The sequence below is a fragment of the Pseudonaja textilis genome, chromosome 16, assembly GCF_049901715.1.
Source record: "Pseudonaja textilis isolate UNSWEBS1 chromosome 16, rPseTex1.2, whole genome shotgun sequence".
NCBI classification, from domain to species: Eukaryota; Metazoa; Chordata; class Lepidosauria; order Squamata; family Elapidae; genus Pseudonaja; species Pseudonaja textilis.
The window spans coordinates 2,168,828-2,189,689 of NC_142005.1; the positions used below are offsets into that span (position 1 = coordinate 2,168,828).

At 49.1% G+C, this 20,862-nt stretch overlaps 1 protein-coding gene across 1 annotated transcript in view; it reads right to left on the minus strand.

Annotated features, from left to right (window-relative positions):
* The window catches only part of COPA (coat protein complex I subunit alpha), a 61,230-nt gene that overhangs the window by 36,541 nt on the left and 3,827 nt on the right, over positions 1 to 20,862 (minus strand). The window contains exons 3-11 of the mRNA XM_087913831.1: positions 20,144 to 20,217; positions 18,482 to 18,562; positions 17,647 to 17,723; positions 15,222 to 15,331; positions 10,307 to 10,416; positions 9,037 to 9,136; positions 6,177 to 6,312; positions 4,256 to 4,338; positions 2,372 to 2,522 (exon numbers count right to left, since the gene is read on the minus strand). Of these exons, the coding sequence (XP_087769957.1) occupies positions 2,372 to 2,522; positions 4,256 to 4,338; positions 6,177 to 6,312; positions 9,037 to 9,136; positions 10,307 to 10,416; positions 15,222 to 15,331; positions 17,647 to 17,723; positions 18,482 to 18,562; positions 20,144 to 20,217 (922 nt within the window). The remainder of the gene's footprint in view (positions 1 to 2,371; positions 2,523 to 4,255; positions 4,339 to 6,176; positions 6,313 to 9,036; positions 9,137 to 10,306; positions 10,417 to 15,221; positions 15,332 to 17,646; positions 17,724 to 18,481; positions 18,563 to 20,143; positions 20,218 to 20,862) is intronic.

Genomic DNA, 20,862 nt, shown 5'->3' on the forward strand with positions numbered 1-20,862 from the left:
TGATAGAAGACAGATATAAAAGATAGATAGTAGATAGATGGAAGACATATAAAAGATAGTCGATAGACAATAATAGAAGACATATATAAAAGATAGATGGAAGATATAGATATAGATAGAAGACATAAAAGACAGATAGATAAAAGATAGATAGAAAAGATAGATAGAAGATGGATAGATGATAGTTGATAGAAGACAGATATAAAAGATAGATAGTAGATAGATGGAAGACATATAAAAGATAGTCGATAGACAATAGTAGAAGACATATATAAAAGATAGATAGATGGAAGATAGATATAGATAGACAGACAGAAACGCTTAATTTCCCCCCTAAACTAAGAAATAGAAATTCTGGAATTTTTGGTTTGGGGAGGTACAGTGTAGATTCTCCAGATGTTTCTCATGGATAGTGTGCAGAGAAAAGCAACGAAGATGATTAGGGGCTCTGACGCTAAAGCCGTAAGTCACTTTTTTCAGTGTCTTTGAACCCAAGCCCTTAAATAGTGGTAAATCGAGTTGACGACCATCGTTCAGTGACCGTTAAGACTTTACGGGTATCTTCCAAAGTTCCATCCCACCCTGCTCCTCCTGCGGTCACGTGGCTGCATCTTAGCCCTCAGCAACCAGACCATGGTTACAGTCATCTGCGGCATCCCACGGCCTTTTTGGCCATAAACCAGCATTTATATCTGATTTTCAGCCCCCCACCCTCCCAAAAATGAGCTGGTAGAATGCTTGGACTGTTCACCTCACAATCTTGCTGATTAACTAAAGACTGCCAAAAAAAAAAAAAGGCCATAAAATCAAGTCGGTCGCAGGATGGCCCGCTTTATACACTGTCGTGACTTACAACCATAACAGGCCAGCTCCATTACTGTCGTAAGTTGAGGACTACCTGCAATACGTAACATTGGACAGCACTTTTGTCTGTGTTTTTATCATTCTTTTTTCTCTTCTCTGTTCTTCCTTCTGGAAGAAAATGTCTCAATTGCAGGCTCGCCTTCGTTCTGAATCAAAGTCCTGCTCTAAGGACTATTTTTATGTGTTCTCTACAATCCAAAGTGGAATTCAAGTAGTCCTCAACTTATGACGACTGAGCCCAAAATGTATGTTGCCGAGTGAGAAATTTGTTAAGTGGGTTTTGCCCTATGTTACGACTTTTCTTGCCACGTTTGTTAAGTGAGTCAGTGCCGTTGTTAAAGGAGTAACCCAGCTGTTAAATGAATCTGACTCCCCCGTTGATTTTTCTTGCCAGGCGGTCACAAAAGGGGACCATGTCATCCAGGAACGCTGCAACTGTCATAAATGTGAGTCAGTTGCCAAGCATCCAAATGTAAACCATGTGACCTTGGGGATGATGCAAAGGCCATTAAGTGCGACAAATGACCATAAGTCACTTTTTTCATTGCCACTGTAACTTTGAACGGTCACTAGGTGAACTGATGTAAGTCGAGGACGACCTGTACTCTTAACCAAGCCCACCACACAGGGTGATTGTTGCGAGGATCAAGAGGCAGAGAGAGGCATTCCAGAGCTTCTTCAAAGGTCTACTCATCCTCTACACAGCGTCATGCCCCTGTTGGAGTCTGACTCCGAGGCAGAGGAGGGGAGGAACAGCCGACAGGGAGTGGGAGTGTGGCTCCAGAGATTGTGGAGGAGGCTGGAGAGGGGCACAGGCCGGCTGGGCAGAGGAAGACCCAGGCCCATCCCCTCTTCATCCTAGAGCACGGAGGGAGGAGAGGATAAGGGAGAAACCCGAATGGCGTGATCTACGGGGGAGGAAAGGGCCCTGATCCCCTTCATGGGCTGCAGCTGTGAGGACTGTTTCAAAGGACAAACTGCGCATGGGCCAGTGCTGGAAGCAAAGCCTGAAAATATTTCTAGTCTTTCAGTTCTTATCTGAGTTCTGGCGTCCTTCCCAGTGTGTGTATTTCTATATCTGTGGACGTCTTCAAGCCCTCATCCTGCCTTGTTTCATTAATTGCTTCAGTGTGGTTTGTGTTGTTGTTTTTTCTATTTATAATTTATATGTATTTTGAATTTGAACGGAATTCCTTCCTTTTCGCAACTGTTTGTGGGGGAGTTTTTTCTCCAGTCAATGATAATTGGAGCTTTGAAGCCAAGTGGATGGAATTGAAGGGACTTTGCCTGTTTTTGTGACTTTGTTGCTATCCCACCCTGGATCATCCCACTCATCTTCTACTTGTCAAGGCACAAGGATGGTCCCAGGCAGGCACGCAGAATGGAAAAGAAAGGGCTGAAAAGGCACAGACAGCCTCAGGGGCGAGGGACTCCCCCTCCTCTGTCCTCAATGAAGGAGGGAGACCCCCGATGGAGGAAGGAAAGGAGTCCCTCCCCCCCTCCTCACCTTCTCAACTGCATCACGGCCACATCTTTGGAGCTGTTGAAGTCCAGCTGGCGGAGGAAGCGGTCCTTGACGTAGTAGAGCATGTTGCCGTGCACGGCGTAAGCTGGCCTCTCGCGCTCCAGCTTGAAGACGATCATCCCTCCGTCGTGACCTGGAGAACAGAGGAGCAGAGAACTTCCAGAACGGTAGCGAGTGGCACCTGGTTGACGTAGTGAATGCAATGGGCTTCGCGACCCCCTTAAACCAGGTTTGGCAGAGGGCTCTCGGTGCTCTCTGAGCTTTGGCTGTTTGCTTGCCAGCGTTTCATTACCCAAACTAGGTAAACTCATCCGTGCTAGGAGGGAAGGGGCATTGGTCTGGGACGATCGGGCAGTAAACCCTTTGTCGTGGCATGTCGGCCGATGGCCCCTTCAGCAGCCAAAGCCAAGGAGGAGGCATGGGAGTCGGGGTCGGCATCAGGACAACCTGGGAGGGGGAAGAGGGGGAAGAGGGAATGGAGTTGGCAGAGACAGAGAGACAGAGAGAGAGAGAGAGAGAGAGAGAGAGAGAGAGAGGGAGGGGCAGAGCCTGGGCCGTCCATCAACCCTCAGATGGAGAGTCAACAGCCCCCAGGTCTGGAGGTGGCTGATGAGGAAGAGGAGGAACAGCTGGGTCCAGTGCCTGATGCAGAAAGCAGAGGAGAGGAGGGCAGTGGATATCTATGGGCCGGTCCTTGGGATAGAAGAGCCACTGCTGCTAGTGAAGCCCTACCCGAGCTCTGGGGATCAAAGGCAGAGGATGGAAATGAATAGATATGGCAGACCACGATTCACCCTCCCCTGCAGGACACACTTGTTAGCTTGTGGTGAGAGAGGAACTTTTCGACGGGGCTGCCGGCGTTCCTAATAAAAGTCCTCTTTTGAGTTCACTTCAAAGGGTTTGTCGTGTTCGGGGAGCTGGGGCAGAACACACTTCCCCAATCAAGGAATTACCAAATCTGATAAACAATCGAACAGTAAATAACAGCCTAACCAAGGGACCACCAAGGATGCTCCCACCAACACTGACAGGGCAGAGAGGAAGCCCCTCTCCTGTCGAGCACTGAAGATGTTACCTAGATGGGTAACGAAACGCCTGCAAGGAAAAAACCAAGCTCAGAAAGCAACGAGGATTCCACAGTCCTCCTCCTTAGGTAGTCCTCGATTTACCACCACAATTGGGCAAGAAAATTTAATTAATTATACATTTATTTTTAACAACAAACATTGACAAACACAAACACAAAACATCCAGTAAAACCATCCTTCCATTATACAGTGTGTCGGTCGGTACATATCTTTTGTGCACAATATCAACAGTCTCCCTCCTAAATTTAAATTCATGTTGTGTAAATCAAGTATCCATATCGTATTATATTATTGTCAAATCATTATTAGACTTTAATTACAGATTCCCGTCATCCCTTTTGAGCAAATCTGGGCAGGAAAATTTGTTGTTTTGCAGTACGGTCATTAAGCGAGGCATCATGTGACCACACCTGGTTTTACATCCTTTTCTTGCCAGCGTTGTAAAATGAGGCATCATGCGATCGCAACTTGCAACCTTTTCTGCCACTGTCCTCATTGACATTTGTCAGTTAGCTGGGAAGGTTACAAAAGTTGTGGCCCCGGGAGACTGCAACCGTCATAAATGTGAGGCGGTTGCTAGGCACTAGATCACTAAGTGCAACTTCCAGTCATTCAGCACCATCATAACTCTGGTCACTAAACGAATGGTGTAAGTCGAGGACTTCGGTAATGTGGGGATCGGGTGTGGCAAAAAAATAACCCCTGGATTACCCTTTCAGGGCCACCTTTCCCCTGAAATTTTTCAGCCCCACCTGAGGGCCACCCCGAGATCCTTTACCTGCCGCGAAGAGGTTGAGGTTCGGATGGGCTGCCAACACCCAGAAGCGGTCGTGATCCCGGCGGAAGGTCTGAACGCCCGTGCTGGCGATGGAGGGAGGGAGGGAAGCAGAGAAAAACACCCGGCCGTGAATTGTTTGGCTTGGAATTTAGGGAGGGATAAAAGAGGGAGCAAAGAAGATGGACCAATAATAACAATAATAACAACAACAATAATAATAATAAGCCAGTGAGCCATCAGAACGAACGCAATCAAAGCCAGGATAGAAAAATCTGCTGATGACCCCAAATGCAGACTCTGCAAAGAAGTGGACGAAACCATCGGTCGCATACTGAGCAACATACTTGCAAGACAATCACTCGGACTGACTACAAACAACGTCACAACACAGTCGCTCAGATGGTCCATTGGAACTTGTGTCGCAACTACCATCTGCCTGCAGCAAAGAACCGGTGGGATCATAAGCCTGAAAAAGTGGCCGAAAATGAGCATGCAAAACTACTGTGGGACTTCCGAATACAGACTGACAAAGTTTTGGAACACAACACCCCAGATATCACAATTGTGGAGAAGAAAAAAGTGTGGATCATCGACATGGCCATACCTGGTGACAGCAGAATCGACGAGAAACAACTTGAAAAAGCCACCAGATATCAGGACTTGAGAATCGAACTGCAGAGACACACTCTCTCTCTCTCTCTCTCTCCCCCTCTCTCTCACATCTATCACAAGGGTCTACAAACATGGCAGCTTTAAGGCTTGTGGACTTCCACTCCCAGAATTCCTGAGGTAACATGACAGGGGAGGAATTCTGGGAGTGGAAGCCCACAAGCCTTAAAGCTGCTAAGTTTGAAGACCCGATCTATCACCCGTCACCTATCTATCTATCATCTCTCTCTCTCAGTACCTACCTACTTTCTTTCTCTTTCTTTCCCTTCTCTCTCTCTTCCTTCCTTCCTCCCTTCCTTCCTTCCCTCCCTTCCTTCCTTCCTTCCTTCCTTTTCCTTTCCTTCCTTCCTTCCTTCCCTTCCTTCCTTCCTTCCTTCCTTCCTTCCTTCCTTCCTTTCCTTTCCTTTCCTTCCTTCCTTCCTTCCTTCCTTCCTTCCTTCCTTCCTTCCTTCCCTTCCTTCCTTCCTTTCCTTCCTTCCTTCCTTCCTTCCTTCCTTCCTTCCTTCCTTCCTTCCTTCCTTCCTTCCATCCATCCATCCATCCTCTATCATCTATCACAAGGGTCTACAAACTTGGCAGCTTTAAGCCTTCTGGACTTCCACTCCCAGAATTCCTGAGGTAACATGACAGGAGGAGGAGGAATTCTGGGAGTGGAAATCCACAAGCCTTAAAGCTGCTAAGTTTGAAGACCCTATCTATCACCTGTCACCTGTCTATCTATCATCTCTCTCTCTCAGTACCTACTTTCTTTTTTCTCTTTTTTCTTTTTTTTCTTTCTTTTCCTTCCTTCCTTCCTTCCTTCCTTCCTTCCTTCCTTCCTTCCTTCCTTCCTTCCTTCCTTCCTTCCTTCCTTCCTTCCTTCCTTCCTTCCTTCCATCCATCCATCCATCCTCTATCACAAGGGTCTACAAACTTGGCGGCTTTAAGCCTTGTGGACTTCCACTCCCAGAATTCCTGAGGTAACATGTCAGGGGGAGGAGGAATTCTGGGAGTGGAAGTCCACAAGCCTTAAAGCCACCAAGTTTGAAGACCCCTATCCTGGTCAAAGTTACCCAGCCAGCTTACAGGCCTAAGGCAGGACTAATTTCAAGGCCAGCACCATAACCATTTGCCCGTTCACTAACCCACCTGATCGCTACTGAACAGCCTCCAGCTCCGGCCCAGAGGCCCTCTTCCGCTGAGTCCACCTGCAGATCCCCAGAAGTTCAGCAGACTGGGGGTCTCATGGGGCGGGGCCCCCAGATGCGCTTACCGTTTGGACATGTCCCAGACTCGGATGCTCTTGTCCTCCGAATTGCTCAGGATGAGCTCCTGCCGAGGGTGGAAGACAGCGCAGGAGACGTTGTTGTAATGGCCGCGGCAGGTGTCCACCTCCCAGGCTTTGGACTCTGAAGGAGAGGGAAGGACAGCGGTCACCGGGAAGGGAAGGGCAAAGAGGGACCGTGATGCCCAGTGGTTGGGAAGCTGCACTGGACCATGCTGGCCAGAGGTACGTGTGAACCCGCATCCTGCCCTGCCCGCTGCTTTTGCAGGACTTCCATAGAGCAGGGGGTCTCCAACCTTGGCCACTTTAAGGCTGGCGGACTTCAGCTCCCAGAATTCCCCAGCCAGCTGGCTGAGGAATTCTGGGAGTTGGACTCTGCCAGGCTTACAGTAGCCAAGGTTAGAGACCTCTGCCATAAAGGAGAAAGACGAGTTTCGGGCAGAGTGTTGCGGTTCGCCAGCAGCCTGTGCAGATGGCAGCGGAATCGGACAGTGGGGAAGAACGGGGACCAGTCTGGGAGTCTGGAGAGGACTCAGACGAGGGTCCTGCGTCCGACGCAGGGAAGGGGCCAGGACCACCTGGGAGTTATGTGCTGACTCCGGAGCCTCTGGAGTCTGGCAGCAGCGAGGCAGAGGACCCAAGGGAGCCTGTTCCCAGTGTGCGTGTGCACAGAGCTGCTAGAAGGCAAGAGCAGCTAAGTCAAAAGGAGTGACTCGGGAGTAAGGTGACTGCCCCTCCCAGAAGGTAATAAAGGAGGTGGTAGAGAAACCTTTGCAGGAAGCAAAGTCGTTTGCTCTGTTCAGATGAATCCTTGAAGCTCTGTGTGGACTTTGTACTTCGGTTGGTTTTTTACAATTCATTTGGCACTCTAGTTGTTGGCAGCCATTCAAAGGAGAGAAAGGTGGGTGCTTATCTCGAGGAACTGTCTGGGTCTCATTACAGGCTGAGAATGCACATAATTCCCAGCCTTAAAATAAAACAAGAGTTGTTTTAACTAGCGTGTGCTTAATTACAGTCTCAGAAAGCCTTGGTCAGAACACAGAGTTCCTTCCCGCTGTGCTTTCAATTTTAGCACAGGTAGTCCTCAACTAATCGCCATTCGAAGTTATGACACTCAGAAAACATAGGACCAGTCCTCGTGTGACCGTCGCATCCCCCACAGTCACGTGATCAAAAGGGGGTCACTCGGCAACTGCCATTGGTTTACAAACGATTGTGCTGCCCAGGGGTCACGCGATCACCGTCTGCGATCTTCCCAGCCAGCCTCCAGCCAGCGAAGCCAAGGGAGGAAACTGGGTTTGTTTAATAACTGTGCCAAAAAAGGGTTGTTTGGTGGGCGCAAACACAACTGCCTTTCATAGCAATGGAACTTTTGAGTTCAATGGTGTAGCACAGCCTGTAGCACAGGGGTCTTCGAACCTGACCACTTTAAGACTTGTGGACTTCCACTCCCAGAATTCCTCATGTTTGCTCAGGAATTCTGGGAGTTGACGTCCATAAATCTTACACTTGCCAAGTTTGAAGACCCTTCCCAGAATTCCTCTTCATGTTAGCTCAGGAATTCTGGGAGTTGACGTCCATAAGTCTTATACTTGCCAAGTTTGAAGACCCTTATGACAGATCATAGATTGATAGATAGGTAAATAGGTAGTATGGAGAGAGAGAGAGAGAGATGATAGATGATACATACATAGATAGGTAAATAGGTAGGTAGGTACGGAGAGAGATGATGGGTAGGTAGGTAGGGATAGATAATAGTTGGATGATAGATAGGTGAGGGGTCTTCAAACTTGACAGCTTTAAGACTTGTAGACTTCCACTTCCAGAATTCCTCCTCCTCCAGTCATGTTAGCTCAGGAATTCTGGGAGTTGAAGCCCGCAAGTCTTAAACTTGCCAAGTTTGAAGACCCTTATGACAGATGATAGATTGATATATAGGTAAATAGGTAGTATGGAGAGAGAGAGAGAGAGAGAGAGAGAGAGAGAGAGAGAGAGAGAGAATGATAGATGATACATAGATAGGTAAATAGGTAGGTAGGTACGGAGAGAGATGATAGGTAGGTAGGTAGGTAGGTATAGGTAATAGATGGATGATAGAAATAGATAGGTGAGGGGTCTTCAAACTTGACAGCTTTAAGAACTTGTGGACTTCCACTCCCAGAATTCCTCCTCCTCCAGTCATGTTAGCTCAGGAATTCTGGGAGTGGAAGTCCACAAGTTCTTAAACTAGCCATTTGAAGACCTTTGCTGTAGCACCTCATTGGTTCCGACAGGTGGACCTTGACTTACAACCACAAAGAGAGACTGGAAAAAAAGATTGCACAAGATTTTACCACCTTCTTTGCGGCAGATCACCCTGGTTTAACCAAGGCATCCTTGGACCACAACCTGCTAGCTTCCCCATGGAGCCTGCCTGTTGGCAGCCAGCTGGGAGGTTCACAGATGGCAAATACATGACGGTGGGGACACTCTTGTGGCAGTCGTAAGGGTGGGGACCGGTCTGTCAGCCGTTTTTTTTTCCAGGGCCGTTGTAACTTTAAACAGTCAGTGAACAGGCGTTCTTAAGTCGAAGGCTACCTGCACGAGCTGAAAGCTAATTTTGCAACGTCTGGGGTTTCTCCCCTAACACCAAACCAGGTTTGTTCTGCAGCAGCTGAGCCCTCCTCCTCCTCCTCCTCCTCCTCTCGCAGGCCACGGCCGAATGCCCACATTCCCAGAGGACCGAAACGAGGCAAGAGCCCAGCTGAGTAGCGAAGGGCAAACCTGGCCACGGAGCCTTACGCTCTGCAATTTGCAAAAAAAAAAAAAAAAATTGTGGGTGGGCGGGGGAGAGGAAGAAGGGGTTTACCGTTCATCCTCCAGATCTTGACTTGCCGGTCATCAGCCCCCGAGACGATGAGGGGCATAGTGGGATGGAAAGCTGCCCAGTTGACCCCACGATCGTGTCCCTAAAACACACAGAGAAGGAGAGCTTCAAAATAAGTGTCACGCCCCCGTCGGAATCTGACTCAGAGGAGGAAGTCGAGCAGCTGACTGGGAGCGGGAGTGTGGCTCCGTTGGCTGTGGAGGAAACTGGGGAAGGGCAAAGTCTGGCTGGGCAGAGCAGGGGAGAGGTAGAACAAGGGAGAGGGAAGTCAGAGGAAGACCCAGGCCCACCCCCGTTTCACCCTAGGGCAGGGGTCTCCAACCTTGGCCACTTTAAGACTTGTGGACTTCCACTCCCAGAATTCCTCCTCCTCCAGTCATGTTAGCTCAGGAATTCTGGGAGTTGAAGTCCACAGGTCTTAAAGTGACCAAGGTTGGAGACCCCTGTCCTTGGGCACGCAGGAACAGAGAAGGGAGCAATGTGAGTTGCATAACTTACGGGGGAGGAAAGGGCCCTGATCCCCTTCATTAGCTGCAGCTGGGAACACCGTGTATAAAAAGGGAAGCTGCACACAGTAAGTTGTTGGGAGCAAATTGTGACTTTATCTTGTATTGTTGTGGCTTACCTGCGTTCCTGGCCTCTTCCCAACTGTGTATGTTTTGCTGGGCTTTCAAGCCTGCAATTCCTTCTCCTGCCCTGTCTAGCGAATTAACTTCAGCTTGGATTGTTTGGATTTTAAGTTACAGTTTGTGCGTACCTTGTTTCGGACTTCTATCACAAGGGTCTTCAAACTTGACTAGTTTAAGACTTGTGGACTTCCACGCCCAGAATTCCTGAGCTAACATGATTGAAGGAGGAATTCTGGACATTTAAGTCCGCAAGTCTTAAAGCTATCAAGTTTGAAGACCCCTGCTTTAGGAGTTGTCAACTGCTCTGTAAGATAGGCGGTTATCCATGCCAGCTGGAGAATTCAGCCAAAAATCTTTAAATGGCTGTTGTTGGGCATCCCTGGACTTAGACATATCATCTTCTCTTCCCAAAAGGCCAGGTGTGCAGATGCCATCCTACAAAACTGGCCTGCAAGAGAGCTGGGTTCCCGATCAGCCTTTGAGGTCCGCCCCTGATGCTAATCACTCAAAAAATATCCGTCAACGATTCCTTTTATTTCCCAATAATTTTACAGGAGGGTTTCCCCCCCTCCTCATATATACACACACAGACACACACAGACACACCACCAACCCCCGAGTACCTCGAGAACATGCTTCACTACAGCATCCGTGGTGCCGAAAAGGTCCACGCCGGTGATGCCTCGCACCTCAGACTCCACGGCTCCCGGAGATAAATTCTTCTTTCTTAGACCTTCGGGCCGGAGAGGGGATTTGTGGGGCAGAGGAAGTAAAGATCGCGGTTAACAAATAAAGATGAAAGCAGCGAAGGGTGGGAGGAAATTCCCCTTTTTTCTTCCTGAGCAGAAAAGACCGTGGAGGGAAGCCGTGACAGACCAAATTGCTCAAAGGAACCTCTGTCCAAAGGGAAAGGGGTTCCCAATCGGACTTGAGAGATTCACCAAGCCAAAGCCACTCAACCCCCGCAACCAAGAATGGGAAGCCACCAATCTAGGCTCAAGTGAGGTTTAATCCTGTCATGCCCTTGTTGGAGTCTGACTCTGAGGAGGAGATTGAGGAGCTGACAGGGGGTGGGAGTGGGGCTCTGGTGGCTGTGGAAGAAACCGGGGAAGGGCACAGTCCGGCTGGGCATTCAGAGGAAGATCCAGGCCCACCCGCTCTTCATCCTAGGGTATGAAGGGAGCAACATGTCTTACGGGGTAGGAAAAGGCCCTGATCCCTTTCATTAGTTGCAGCTGGGAGAACAGGGTATAAGTGGGGCATTTGCACACAGCTCTTTGCTAGAAGCAAAGCCTACTTTATCTTGGTTGAGGCTTATTTGGGTTTTGGCGTCTTCCCAACTGTGGGTGCTGCATTATCTGTGGAAGTCCGCAACTTATCATCCTGGCCTGCTGTGTTAATGCCTCCAGTGTGGTTTGTGTTGGGTTTTTTCTACTTATTTTTACATTTAGTTCGGACTGCATTTACTTTCTTCGTAGACTGTTTTTTTTCGAAGAGTTTGATATCAAGCCGAGGATAATTGGACATTTGCGCCCAAGTTGGAGGCATTAAAGTGAATTTATTCTATTTTTGTGACTGTGTTATTTTTGTGTCGTGCCCCAGCTCATCACAAATCCCCTGGAGAATGAGGCCAAAGGGATGAATCAGTACAAAAGCTGATGGGTCTCAGATGCAGGCGCAATGCAGCTTCCCACCACGTTTAGACATTGAGGAGGGGAAAAACAGAAGGGAAGAGTTTACTGTGGACATGACGGCTGGGGTGAATGTATCAGAGAGGCACTTCCAAGGAGGGATTTGCAAATCCAGGGTCCATGGGGAAGTGGAGTCAAGGGTAGGAGGAACCACGCAGGTACCTGCTCCGGGAGAAATCAAAGGCACGTAATGCTGTCGGGTTGATCCGAGAGAACCGAGCAACAGATGGAAAATTTCTGAGGTTGCTACACAGATCAAGAGGGAATGGAGACACGTACAGAATGAACCAGCTCTGGCATGTGGGGGGGGTGGAATGAACGAGGAAGGAGAGAGGAGAGAAAAAGGCGGGCAGTTATAAGGAGGATGAGAGGAAATTAGGCGTGGAGCTGTTAAGAGGAGACGGACGAGCCAGGCCTGCCCGATAGTTGGAGGACGTTAACAGCAACGCTAAAATTTCAAGCCAAAGCGGAAGGTTAGAGACCAGACTTAGAGGGTTAGGCCACACCCCCACCTGGCTCCTTTTGTTATTGGGGAGGGTTCCCCGAAAACAGAGGTCTCCAAACTTGGCAACGTTAAGATGCGACGCTCTATGCTGGCTGGAGAATTCTGGGAGTTGAAGGCCACAAGTCTTAAAAGTTGCCAAGTTTGGAGACACCACCACCCCCGCCTTAAAATCAGGGGTGTCCAACCTCGGCCCCTTGGGAGACGTGTGAACTTCGACTCCCGGAATCCCCCAGCCAGCCAAGCTGGGAGTCAAAGCCCACACGTCTTCAAAGGGGGGGGGGGTCAAGGTCGGGCACCGCTGCCCCTCCCCATTCCGTGGGTAGGACTTCCCCTCTTTTTCCCCAGCCTCATATAGAACGACGCCAAGCCCAGCTCTTCGGGACAGAAAGCTCTCGGTTAAGATCGCAGCCGCGGAGGTCCAGCTATTTTGTTATCAAGTAACGCGCCCCCCCGCTGTTTTCAACAGCTGGAATTATCGTTCCCGGTCCATCTTGCCCGCTTCAAGGGAAGGGACCAACTTCGGGATTAGAAGAAGAATGCAAGAAAAGTTTAAAAAGAGGTTATTTCACCAATCCTGGAAAGTCATGGTTAGTCTCACAAGCTTCATCGTTACGGGAACAATTTTGCATGCAAAAGGCAACTGGACGCCAGACCCAACTTGGCAAACTTCTCTCTCTCTCTCTCTCTCTCTCAGCAGAAGCCACATAGACCCCCGACCCTGCCCTACGAGTGAAGTGGGGAGCTGGTCTGTCCCCTGGGCCCCTGCAATCTTCTAACTCAGGGGTTCCCCCACCTGTGGTCTGCAGCCCACTACCAGGGCACGGGCTAGTTGTCGCTGGGCTATGTGAGGGTGTCATCCCTTGTTGGGGTCTGATTCTGAGGGGGGAGACTGAGCAGCTGACAGGGAGTGGGAGTGGGGCTCCGGTGGCTGTGGAGGAAACGGGGGAAGGGCACAGTCCGGCTGGACATTCAGAGGAAGAAGACCCAGGGCCATCCCCTCTTCATCCTAGGGCATGGAGGGAGGAATGGAGAAGGGACCAATGTGGCTTAAGGGAGAGGAAAAGGCCCTGATCCCTTTCATTAGTTGCCGCTGGGAGAACAGGATATAAGTGGGGCGTTTGCACACAGCACCTCGCTGGAAGCAAAGCGCGCATTATCTTGGTCGAGGCTTATCTGGGTTTTGGCGTCCTCACAACTGTGTGTGCGTGTCGTTATCTTTTGGAAGTCTGCAATTATCCTGGCCTGCTGTGTTAATTACTTCAGTTGGAGGCATTAAAGGGAATTTATTCTACTTTTGTAACTTTGTTATTTTTGTATCCCGCCCCGGGTCATCACAGAGGGGCTGGCCGGTGCGTGCGGTGCGCGCCTTAGCGTGTGCACACACGGCTTTACTTGCACGAGCATCGTAGCGGGCGATTGCATCCCACTTGAGCGAGCATTGCCACAAACGTTGTGGCCATTTGCCCCTCCTACAAAATCATCCCCTCTTCCCCATCCCCCCTTCCTGGCCGCCAACCCGGGAAAGTTGGGGAACTCTGTTCTAACTGGTGTGTTTCGTCCAGACGGACCAAAAGTTCTGGAAATCTCAGATTTCAGAACGGAGCTCAAAGCACCATGAATCAGAGAGCGGCTCTTTCTTGAAAGATGATATACAGTAGTCCTCCACTTACACCCCTTCATTTAGTGACCTTTCTGAAGTTGCAACAGCACCGGGGGAAAAAAAGGGACTTGGGACCGTTCCTCATACGACCGTTGCAGCCTTTGTTGGCTGAGGAACTCTGGGAGTTGAAATCCACAAGTCTTAAAGTGGCCAAGGTGAAGAGACACCCCCACCCCCCCCCACCCCCGATCTAGATGGCTGAGAATCTCCCTAGACACTGCATGGATACGCTCAGTTGAGCCACGCCGGGTTGCAAAGACCGTGAAAAGCATCGATTCAGCAACTCCAGAAGTGCGTGGGGAAAAACCCTGGGGACAATTCCCAGGCCTTTGAGGCCATTTCAGGGGGTTTGGGCTCTGCTGAGAGAGAGAGAGAGAGAGAGAGAGAAAGCTCACCGCATGGGTGCTGGCAGAAAAAGTGACAGACTCATGCCAAGCACGGCCTCTCCGCCACCCCCTCCCCGCCCCCAACACAGCTGGGTCATCTCTGAATATGTGCCACAAAACCCCAGCAACCCACTAGGCCAAGAACTGCAGTTGAGAAAGCAGTGGGCAGCTCACACACACACACACAAACTCACCAAGGGTTAAAGTTCCTTCCTTCGAAATCGGCACGTTCTGACCCAGCTCCCCAAACACGACAAACCCTCTTGATGTGAACTCAAAAGATTCCTTTGTTAGGAGCGCCGGCAGCCCCGGCAAAAAGTTCCTCTCTCACCACAAGCTAACAAGTCTGTCCTACAGGAAGATGAATAATAGTCTGCCACATCTATTCATCTCTGTCCCCTGCCTTTTGTCTCCAGAGCTATACGGTGGGGCTTTGCGAGCAGAACAGTGGCTCTTCCTTCCCAAGGGCCGGCCCATAGATTTCCGCTGCTCTCCTCTCCTCTGCCTTCTGTGCATCCACGCGTCAGGCACTCGACTCGGCTGTTCTTCCTCTTTCCCATCCGCCACCTCCAGACCTGGGGGCTGTGGACTCTCCATCTGAGGGCTGATGGACGGCTTAGGCTCCGCCCCTCTCTCTCTTTCTCTCCCCCTCTCTCTGACAGCTCCATTCCCTCTTCCCCCTCGGAGCTCCCAGGCTGCCCTGATGCTGACCCTGACTCCAACCCCTCCTCCTCTGATTCAGCGGCTGAAGGAGCCGGCAGCCGACAGGTCACAACACAGCATTTTCCAAACTTGGCAACTTCATATCCCAGAATTCTACAGCCCAAAACTAGCCCCATTTCATCGCTTCCTGTTTTTCTGAAAATACCGGAAGTGACGAAACGGGGCTAGTTTTCAGCCTGCGAAGCCTGCAGAAACCTTCCTCAACCTTCCTCCGAAGGCTGAAAAAGGCCGCAAACCAGCCAAAAACCAGCTGTGAGGTGCAGTGAAGGTAAGGGGGAGTGGGGCGGGATTGTGCGCGCATGTGTAGGGGACATGGGGGGGATTGCGCATTGCCTTCTGGGTGCTGGCACACGAGCGCATGCGCAAGCGTGCAAGTGCGTGCACAATTTTGGCACAGGAGCCCAAAAAGATTACCCACCACTGCTCTAGCTAATGTGAGAGCCTTGCTATACCCATAACCGTCAAACTCTCCTCCCATTTCTCTTTCGCTCCAGCCTCGCTCTGGTTTCACAGCAACTGCAGTTCTCAGCGCAGTCTCGCTGCCGGATACCCCGCTTGACCTGAGCAGCTCACCAGAAATATCCCAAACGCGCACAGTCTGGTCCAAACTGGCAGACACGACCAAGTCCTCGGAAGGATGGAACTCGGCGCACATCACATAATGGTTATGTCCGGTCAATACGCTAGAAAAATGGGAGGGAAAATGCAGCAATTGGTCCTCGAGATTCAAGGCAAACACCCTCATGAATAGAATATTTGTAGTTTAGGATGAAATCTTGGGGTCCTTGGTACTCTTTGCCTTCGGTTGCACTCTTGCAGACGTCTCATTACCTTACTAGGCAAGTTCATCAATGAAAGCCAACATGTTTAAAGAGCACCAAGCCCTCCCATCACCCCGAGTTTCCTTCAAGACCGCTGCAGGCGAGAAACTGCACACCTACAAGCTCTGAGCAATAAAAAGGTACTTTAGGAAAGCTGTGGCAGCACAAGTAGTCCTCCCTTAATGACTGGCAGCTAAGTGGCAGTTCGAACCTCCCGGGTGTTTGAGCGGGTTGCAGAGTTACAATCGCTGTATCCTTCCCTCCTTCCTTCCCTCCCCCCAGACTGGAATAGGACAACTTGCCACAGCCAACTCGCTCTGGGACGATTTAACAATTCCATCTAATGATTTAAAATAAGTAAGAAATTATTTTAATTTTTGAACCTCACATTTTGTTCGGTCCCTCCCTTTCTTTAATGATCCTATTCCACCGTTTCTTTGATCTTAGTGCAACGCTTGCCCCATGGCACGTTAGCCTGCAGTGAATCGGCTGCAGCGAGCTGGCCAGGGCGAATTGTCATAGACTCCCTTGCCAGCCTCTCGCACCCTGGACAGCGAAAACCATTTTGGGAAGTTTGTAACTTGCTTGCCAGAGTCCTGCGGTCACACAAATGCGATTTGGGGCTTTTTAATTTGCCAATTTCCAATGTTCATTTCAAGCTTCCGGCAAAAGAAAAAAAAAAAGAGCATCTATTGAGTAAAAAGGATTCATTTAACGACCGTAGCGTTTGCTTAACTGCCCCTGGAGAAAAAGGTTGTAACATCAGGTGCCGTCACACGGTAACCCGCTTAACAGCCTCAGTGATTCTGAGCTCAGTTGCAGTCATGCATCAAGGACCTACGGTTTGGGTCCACGTATCACTCAATTGTGTATCAAATCGGGCCACGAACCTTTCCTCTTGAAATACTCAGACTGGTACATGCATCAAACTGCAGCTGCTTTTACAGCAAATATTGAAAAAGCTGCAAACAGTCCTCAGCATAGGACCGCAATTTCTCTTGCTAAGCAAAACACTCGTTAAGTGAGTCATGCCAGATTCTGTGACTTTTTTTGTCACCATAAATACGTGCCGGTTGCCAAGCAGCTGAATTTTGACCATGCAACCGTAGAGGTGCCGCGACGGTTGTAAGCGTGAAGCCTAATTTGTAACTCCTTGTCATTTCAGATGGTCGCTAAACAAGTGCGTGTAAGTCCGGGACTCCCTGTGGCCACATGCAGAGGAGTGGCCTGCCCTCTGTACGAGCAAAGGAGTGTTGTGTGGCTGTACTTGCAGCCTCCCCAGCTGTAGCCGTCACCCAAGCATTCTGTTACGCTGTCAAGCCTCGGAAGCCATCTTTTACTTAGGAGCTTCGAGGCTGCCACGTTTTTGTGCCTGGGAAAATGGGAGGGGGGGATTTCACAGAGAGGTGGAAGATTAGACTCAACAACGTTCTTCTCTAGAAGTCAAGGACGTGTTGCCCTGCACTTGGAGAGGAGTGTCGGGTAGAGTGACTCCGATTGGGCCAAAGGATGGGATGGTGGGTGCAGGTGATGAATCTTTGACTTTCTCTTCTGGGAAGGGGAACCCGGAACTCTCAGATTTGGGGTTTCCCAGACGGGCCAATATGACAACCCTCATAAAATGGGACTTTGAGAAAATGCTTGTCTTGGAGTTTATTGGGTTGGAGTTGGTTAGTTGAAATGTGAACACCCACAGCCACCCAAGGTGTCAACTCGTAAAATACTTCTCTGGTCTTTTAGAGTTGCCAACAGAAAGGGTGGGGGGGAGCATACAGCAGCTTGCAAACCGAAACTGCATTCCATAAACATTTTCAAAGATAATAACTAGGTGACTGAAGTTTCTGCAGCGCAAAATTCTAGCTGGAGAGCCTGATTGTTGACTCTGAGCTATGGAGGTGTCCCATTGGAGAATATGAATTACGATACACCCAGGGGATGGAGGGAAAACCAGGGTCAAGGGTGACAATGAATGATGTGCCTCACAGTTGGCTCCACCCAGGCAGTGCCGGACATGTTAACTCCCAATAAATCCTTTTGAAGTTCTGGAAGTTTGGCCCAAGACTTGTGATTTAATTGGGGGTAACTGCTGGAATCCTGACAAGAGGGCAAACGCCTGCAAACTGCAAAACGAAAACAGTTTTAATTTGGTAATGATTGTCATGGAGTGGAGAGTTTACCAAACGCAGGTTCTGGACTGCCAGTTCCACACCCGGATGGTCTGGTCATCGGACGCACTGAGGATCCAGGGATACTCCTAGAAAGAAGAGACATGGCACCGTTTTCTTTCAGAGGGCAGGCAGAGCGCAGTCTGTGCAGGACAGCAACCAGGGAACCTCGCAGCCTCTTAGGACTCCTGAAACACCGAGGAAGCATCTCGAGCTGTCGCAAAAGCTCCGCTCAGGGAGAAAGAAGGATCAACAGGACTGCAGGCTCAACCGGACTCACTGTTGTGGTCCACCGGCGGCCAGCAGAGCTGGCGGCAGACTTGGACAGTGAGGAGGTTGGGGAGGAACCTGGGCCAGTCCTGGAGTCTGGGGAAGGCTCTGATGAGGGCTCTGCGTCGGAGGCAGAGATGGGGCCAGGGCCGTCCGACAGTTATCAGCTGAGATCAGTGGGGAAGAAGAACAGCTGGAGCCTGTTCCCAGGGTGTGCATGCACAGAGCTGCCAGGAGAAGGGAACAGTTAAGGAACAAGGGTCGACTCAGGAGTAAATGCTCAGGTGGATGGTGAATGGCCCCTCGCATAGGGAATAAAGAGGAGCGAAAAGGGAGTGGGGTTTGCAGGAGACAATTAGTTCAATTCATTAGAGTGAAGATCTGTTCCTAACTTCTTGCCAAGTAAATTCTGCTACAGGGTGGCGTTTGGAAGATACCAGCCTGGCAACTCTCCAGGCCTGTGGTTGTGAAATCACTCTTGAAAGACCGTTTGCTGGGACTTTGCTGGAGGAGGAATTCATTTTAAATAAAAGAGGTTTTATCAGGACAAGGAGGAAGCCTTGGTCAGAACACTCACGTGGTGAAAGAAGGTGGTGCGAATATAATCCAGGTGCCCCAGCAGCGTGAAGAGACAGCGGCGCAGTTTGTAATTCCAGACCTCGAGGAGAAAGAGAGACGTGAACGAAGTGACTCCTAGATATAACTCTAAGTCTTTTCATGATTAAAAGATTACGCACAGAGATTACGTGCAGCTCTGAGAGAACCCAAGATAGAGCTGATTGATCTATTAGATTCAGTAAGCCCCATGGAGGGTATCAGGCCCCGGAAGAAAGAGACACGAGCCAAGGTTTTCAGCTAGGATGGTTTCAAAATATATACCAGAACTATTTGTCATCCCGCTGAGCCGTTGCTAACTGTGAAAACGTATTTTTGGCAATGTATGCACTTGGTTGGAGAAGTTTAAAACAGGAAGAATGAAACTGTTGGAAACGAGGAACTGAAAGTAATGTACACAGGTGTTTAAGGAAAGTTGTGAAGCGTGTATGTGGCTGGAAGAAAAGGATAAAGGCGGGGTCGGAGATCAGCTCGGGGCCCTTTGATTTATGGCAGTCCTTACGGGACCCGCTGAATGTCATTGGACCCCCACTGCAATGGCTTAGTAATGTAAGAATATTACTGCTTATTATATCCTTTATATCTATTCATTTATGTTCCAACATATTAGAAATAATAAACCTCTGATCTAAAAGTACGAATTTTTGTTTATGTTGTTGTCTGTTTCCTATTGGCATTTTTTTTACGAAAATTCCATGGAGTCCCTCAAGACCTACACTTCCTTCTTACACGTCTGTCTCAATCTTTGTTGATTCAGGTAGTCCTTGATTTATGACAATTGACCATGAAATTTCCATTGCTAAGCACAAAGAAGCCGCTTCAGTGAATTTCACCCTTGTTTTACCGCCTTGCTTGCCACGGTTGTTAAACGAAGCACTGCAGTTGTTCAGTTACTAACACCGTTAAGCGAATGTGGCTTCCTCGTTGGCTTTGTCAGAAAGTCGCAAAAGGGAATCTCTTGACCCGGGGGAGACTGCAACCGTTATAATAAATGCTGAGAAGCGCCCGAATTTTGATCACACGGGTATGGAGATGCAGCGACGATCATGCGAAAAATGGTGTCGATTTTTTAAGTCCCGCTGTAACTTTGAATGGTCACTAAATGGAACTGTTATAAATCAAGGGCTACCTGTAATCAAGGGAAAGGCGGCTGAATTGTCTAGGGAGATTCTCAAGTCATCCAGTTCACGGTTGTCTCAAAGGTGCTTTTTTAAATTCACTACCAGAAAGTCCACTTGCCTCTTGACACGAAGCACAATAGCTGAACTGGTCAATTTAGGGGGGGTCGATCAACAATAGCACTTAGCTTTATACATCGCTTCACCGTGCTTTCCAGCCCTCTCTGAGCAGTTTGCAGACTCAGCCAGTTGTCCCCCCCAACAACCTGGGTCCTCATTTTACCCACCTCAGGAGGAGGGAAGGCTGAGTCAACCTTGAGCCGGTCAGGATCGAACTGCCGGCAGTCGGCAGAGTCAGCCTGCCACCCCGCATTCTAACTGCTGCCCTATCACAGCTTCTGCGTCTTCAGGCCACCGCCCTGTTTTCCTTCGACAGATTTGTAAAGAATTCCCCATCCCCTCGTAAAACCATCCCAACCCCAAGAACTGCCCCCACCTCACAGTACCTTGATTTTATAGTCATCCCCTCCGGAGACGAAGAGGGGCTGCTGCTTGTGGAAATCGATCCCCCGGACGGGTCCTAGATGGCAAACATAAAATACGGGGAGTCATTGAGAAATCGAGGGACGTGGTAAAGCTTTTCACTGCTTTCTCCACGAAGGGAAAATTGCTCAGTTCCATCTTATGATAGCAATATTTTCCCCCTTGTGATTTTTCTTCTGGCCTACTCTTGCTCACTCCTCCCTTCCGCTGAAATTCAATAAGTGGTATGTATATATATGTGTGTGTGTGTGTGTGTGTATGTGTATATGTATATGTGTATATATGTATATTTTCTTAAGTTTTCACGGGTACTTACATGAATGGTATTCAGCTTTGTTCGGGTATTTTCCCACGTCATTGTAGTCGTGCTTTTAAAGTTGTAGCGACGTTTCGGCAGAATCTCATCTGCCATCATCAGGCTTCATCATCATATATATATATATATATATATTCGTTTTGTGAGGTTCTCGTGGGTATTTGTATGTGGATCTTTGGTTATTCGGGTTTTCTCCCGCGTAAGATATAATGTATATATATATAATGTATATATATATTATATATATACATACATATACATACACATACGTACATTCATACACATACATACATACACACCTATATACATATATGATTTAAGTTACTGTCTCTCCTTGAAACAGACCCTCCGAGACCCAATGTTAGT